The sequence below is a fragment of the Lathyrus oleraceus genome, chromosome 6, assembly GCF_024323335.1.
Source record: "Lathyrus oleraceus cultivar Zhongwan6 chromosome 6, CAAS_Psat_ZW6_1.0, whole genome shotgun sequence".
Lineage (NCBI taxonomy): Eukaryota > Viridiplantae > Streptophyta > Magnoliopsida > Fabales > Fabaceae > Lathyrus > Lathyrus oleraceus.
In genome coordinates, this window is record NC_066584.1 from 352,370,203 (window position 1) to 352,375,173 (window position 4,971).

Consider the following 4,971-nt stretch of genomic DNA (forward strand, 5'->3'; position numbering starts at 1 on the left):
TTTGAGGGTAGATGGCAGATAGAAAACACAAAAATCTCACATAACAGACACTCCAATCATTCATATTAGGCTCTCCTTGAACTAGAAAAAGAAGTCGACCTTTTAGTGTTTTTAGAAGGAATAAGAACCACTCTTGGTCTTTCTCCACCTCGGTTCCAATCCCAGGATTCTGCTTCTCTGATGATTATATCTCTACTAACCACTGGTTTCTCAATAACTAGATTGTATAACCTATATGCTCCAGTTGGATGGTAACCAATTAGGATTATAGATTCACTTTTATCTTCAAGTTTGGTTCTTCTTTCATTTGGCACATGTTTATAGCATAAGGATCCAAATATTTTGAGATGGGTGATGCAAAGCATGGTTCCTGAACAAAATTCTTCTGGAACCTGATTCTTGAAATTCTTGGTAGGACAATTATTTAGAACATAAGCAGTAGTAGATACTTCTTCACCCCATAACTTTTGAGGCAATGACTTTTGTTTCAGCATGCTCCTAGTCATTTCAACCAAGCTTCTATTACTTCTTCCAACCATACCATTATGTTGACGTATGTAAGGTAGATTTACTTCATGTAATATTCCACTTTCATGACAAAATTTCTTGAATTCATGGGAATTGTATTCCATTCCTCCATATGTCTTGAGTATCTTAATCAGTCTTCCACTCTGTTTTTCAGCCATAACCTTAAATCTTTTGAACATGTTTAAAGCTTCTCATTTGGTCTTTATCAGGTACACCCACAACATTCTCATTCATATACACATGAGATAAAGTATTTGCTTCATCCACAAGAAAATAGTTTCAAAAGGACCACAAATGTCAAATAAAACTACATTTAGTACATGTTTACCTCTCATTGGCAACTGCTTCACAAAAGGTAGCCTACTTTGCTTCCCAAGCATGCATGTGTCACACGCTTTATCAGGTTTCACTGTCTTAGAAAATCCTTATACTAAATTCATAGTATTTAACTTGCATAGACTTCTAAAATTCAGATGCCCATATCTTTTGTGCCAAAGTCAGCTTTCTTCATCAGGAATTAATGAATAAAGACAATGTGATAATGAGGCCTTCAAACTAGCCTTCCAGATTCTGCTTCTGGTCAGAGTTGATATCAGAATCATTTTTTATTCTTTTCATAAAGCTTCAGTGAACCCCCTTCCATGATTATTGAGAATCCTTTCTTTACCATCTGACCAGTGTTCAACAGATTATATTGCATACCATGGAAAATAACACATCTTCTATCAATGTTATTTTGTCTTCCTTTCTTTGTATGAAAATCTTGCCCATGCCTTATGGAATTAAGCTTCTACTAGAGGATTGAGATATTTCTTCAAACTTTTTCCCCTCTTTGCTATTTGGCGTGGCTTCTCTCTGGTGTTTTCCTTTTCCCTACATCCACCTTATCTTCATGTCATTAGAACCTCCTTTTCTTGAATGACCAATCAGGGCCTCTTTAGAATCTCTATCTGTCTCTCTTTGATTCAGTCTCAGTTCTCTGGCTTCTAAAGATTATGCAGATCCTCCATTTTAATTTTTTCTAGAAGCTTGGTTTTCTCAATTATTACTACTATCATATCATATTGAGGAGTGAGACTTCGAAGTACCTTTTCGATCTTCATTTTCTATGTCAAAGTCTCTCTAGAATTCTTCATCTGGTTGGTTAAGTCTTGAACCCATGTGAAGAAATCTAATATCGATTCACCCTCTTTCATATGCAACATTTCATAATTCTTTCTCAAAGACTGGAGACACACCCTTCTTGACCTTGGCATCTTCATTATAGTATTTTTCCAGCATATCCCATGCTTCTTTCGAAGTTGCAGCATGAGCTATTTTATCAAACACCTTTGCTTTAACACATTGGTGAATATAAAATTGGGCCTTTTGATCTTTCTTCTTGAATTCCTTGTATGCTGCCTTATGAGCATATGTCGCATTTTCTGCTAGCGGTTGAAGCCCCTCTGCTACATACTCAGACACATCTTGAACATTGAAGATGGCTCTCATCTGAATGCACCATTTTTCTCAATTCTTGTCATCAAGAACCGGAAGATTTGAAGGGAAGTTGTTGCCGCCTATTCCAACCATAGCTACAATCACTATTCAATATGAATTAGAATTGATCTCGTGATACCATATGTTGGTGTTATTACACCTTGCGAATGCGGAAGTTAGTTGAGAGAAAGATAGATAGAGTATTGGAGTGGAAGAGAAAAAAAAGAGAGAGTAATGAATATTGAATGAGAGAAATTCTATTATGGAGTGACTGTTACAAAATTACACAAATAATTATTATGTATACACAAATATTAACTAATTAATTAATTAAATTTGAATTAATAAATAACAGTTGTTTTATTTGTACTAGTTGATAGAATAATTATTTAGCATGGTTTTATGTTTTTTTTTCTCACACATCATATTATATTTTCTAGTGTGTTTGATATTCAATTTTACTATTGGACCTTTTAAAATTTGACAAGGAGATATCATTGAAAAAAGATTTTGATCTTTGAAAATGCATTTCTGTCACAGAACTTTAAAAGAAAAGTTGTGAATCTTGTCGAACAATACAAATACAAAGATTGTTTAGCAGGAGTATATGGACATATTTGTTTCAGCTTTTTTCTTTGTATTTTTAATATTGAATTTTATAAAACAGTTTTTCAAATTTTATAATCTTTTTATATTCGTTGACTAGTTTTAATATTGTATAACATAAACATACATTATTGAAAATCTAAACATAGTTGAAATTGTAATTTTTTTCAAAAAATTATATCTAAAATAGTTTTAAAATTAAGTGAATTTTTAAAATTTTAATATTCAATATTTTTTTAATAAAATGATAAAATATTTAAAATAATATTTTAAAAATAACTATTCAAATAAAATTTGTATTTGAAATTTTTATAAAAAATTTACTTATAATTTTTTTTATACAAAAACATATTACAACTATAAAAATTATTTTAAAAAAAACTAAAATAAACTGGTCCTATATCTTTATGTCAGATTTAAGCTAAGACTATATTTATCATCAACAACAGTTTCATCTAATTTTTGTCTCTTATAATCATATCATCACATTTCTTTTCGTATATAATAGTCTCAGCAATAATTAGTGTTTTAGACTTTTCAATAGAAAAGATATTCTATCAAACTAATATTACTTAACTTTTTTTTAGAATGTGTTTTAAGGTGTAAATCAATTTTGCAGAGATATTTAATCAGTTTAAGCTTATTAAATCATATTAATATTTTAAAAATAAAAAGTGCTTTGACAAAATACATGTCACTCTTGATAGTGCATATTTTTGTATTTATTTAAAGAAAGCATAAAAATATTATAAATATTTCCAACAAATAATTTAGAAAGACTTACATTGACTTGTTCTCCAACATAGACAAGTATATTTGTGTGGCATATTGGTCATTCAATAAGATTCCTTTGATATAATTAATTATATCAGCCAAAATTCGGTATGATGAAGTCCTATGAATCATGTCCTTATATTGTTCACAAACTTTGAAGCAGCGAAGAAGTAACCGAGAAACTGTGTGCTTATAGTCTTGTACTCTTTTTCTTGGAATCTTCCTTTCCTTCATAGTTCCGCTGGTCATCAACCAGTTATTTTTTATTCTTAATTAATACACCTTTCGTGTGAACATGGAGATCAGTGGTAGTAGCAAGAAGAGGAAGATAATTTGCTGTGAAGAGGATGAAGAAAAACAAAAAGAAGATGAAGCGAAAATGGAGACTTTCTTTACTCTGGTGAGAAGCATGCGCGAGACACAAGAGCGTTGGAAGAACAAAATGAATGAAGATAGAAAGGAGAAAAATAGAGTTGTTGCTGTTTGGAAACCTACGTTTCAACTTGAAGATTTTGCAGAAGAGGGTGCTGCTGATCAGAGTGATCGATGCCGAAACCGAGACCCTAGGGTTGAGATATTAGAAGGTGTGTCGACTGAGAGCAATAATAATAAGGAAGATGATGCAGAAAAGGGTATTGACTTGAAGCTTTCACTTTGATAATGGTGCTGCATATGCACCAAGTGACCGTAGCTAGATATTCTGCTCGTGTGTGTGATGTAAATCATGTAATATGTAATGTTTGCTTACCTAATTGTTTTAGTAACGCATTCTCTATAATTAACTTTAAGTTATTTAAAGGAATGTTTGTGTTTCTCTCATTTCAATAAATAAATAAATACCCTTTCAATCGTCGGTAGAATTTTCTTTAGGGTGTACTTTCCCCAACTAAATCAACATGAACCATAACTAGATATTGAAATATCAAACCACGGCTGTTATGAATCGTAATGGAAATATAAAAGCAGGAGATTAATATTGGTTGTATACGCATAATGATTTTGATAAATAATTTTTGTTGGTGATATATATATATATATATATATATATATATATATATATATATATATATAGCATTGCATTTATTATGTTATTTGTATATGACATGATACATTTTTTAAAATAATTAGTTTGTTTAATGATACATTAAGTGTGACTTAATCATGAGACCTCATTAAATATAAGGACATTGTTTTTAAAGTATTGATAGTCAAGTTTTACTGGCAAATAGGATAACATTAATGCATAGAGGCTATAATTTCACGGGTCATGGATATGAGATATCAAGTCTTCACATAGGTATAAATAATACATAGTATACGGTATGTAAGTGTCATAAGTTATTCTCATAGTAATAGTGATGTACACTACCCTTCAACCTGAAACTATTATGGATCCTAGATATGGAGTCAAGTACTTTATTCTCAATCAAACGTTGTTTGTAACAGGATGACCATAAAGATGGTTAATGGATACTTTACAAATCATGCTGAGGGACATGAGTGGCGTAGATAGGGTTTGTCCCTCCTACATATACGAGAGTAATATCTATGGGTCATTTGATTGAGTATGACTATAAAATGCAT

The 4,971-nt window shown here is 31.1% G+C and overlaps 1 protein-coding gene across 1 annotated transcript; it reads left to right on the forward strand.

Moving 5' to 3' along the window:
* The first annotated feature begins 3,479 nt into the window (after nucleotides 1–3,479).
* LOC127092317 (uncharacterized) lies at nucleotides 3,480–4,247 on the forward strand. The gene has a single exon (XM_051031159.1). It carries the CDS (start codon nucleotides 3,683–3,685, stop codon nucleotides 4,043–4,045), a length of 363 nt encoding a protein of 120 aa, XP_050887116.1. The 5' UTR covers nucleotides 3,480–3,682; the 3' UTR covers nucleotides 4,046–4,247.
* The last annotated feature ends 724 nt before the right edge of the window (nucleotides 4,248–4,971 follow it).

Bases quoted from the DNA above. Each gene is read 5' to 3' on its own strand.
- LOC127092317 (XM_051031159.1), top strand. From the start codon at position 3,683: ATGGAGATCAGTGGTAGTAGCAAGAAGAGGAAGATAATTTGCTGTGAA.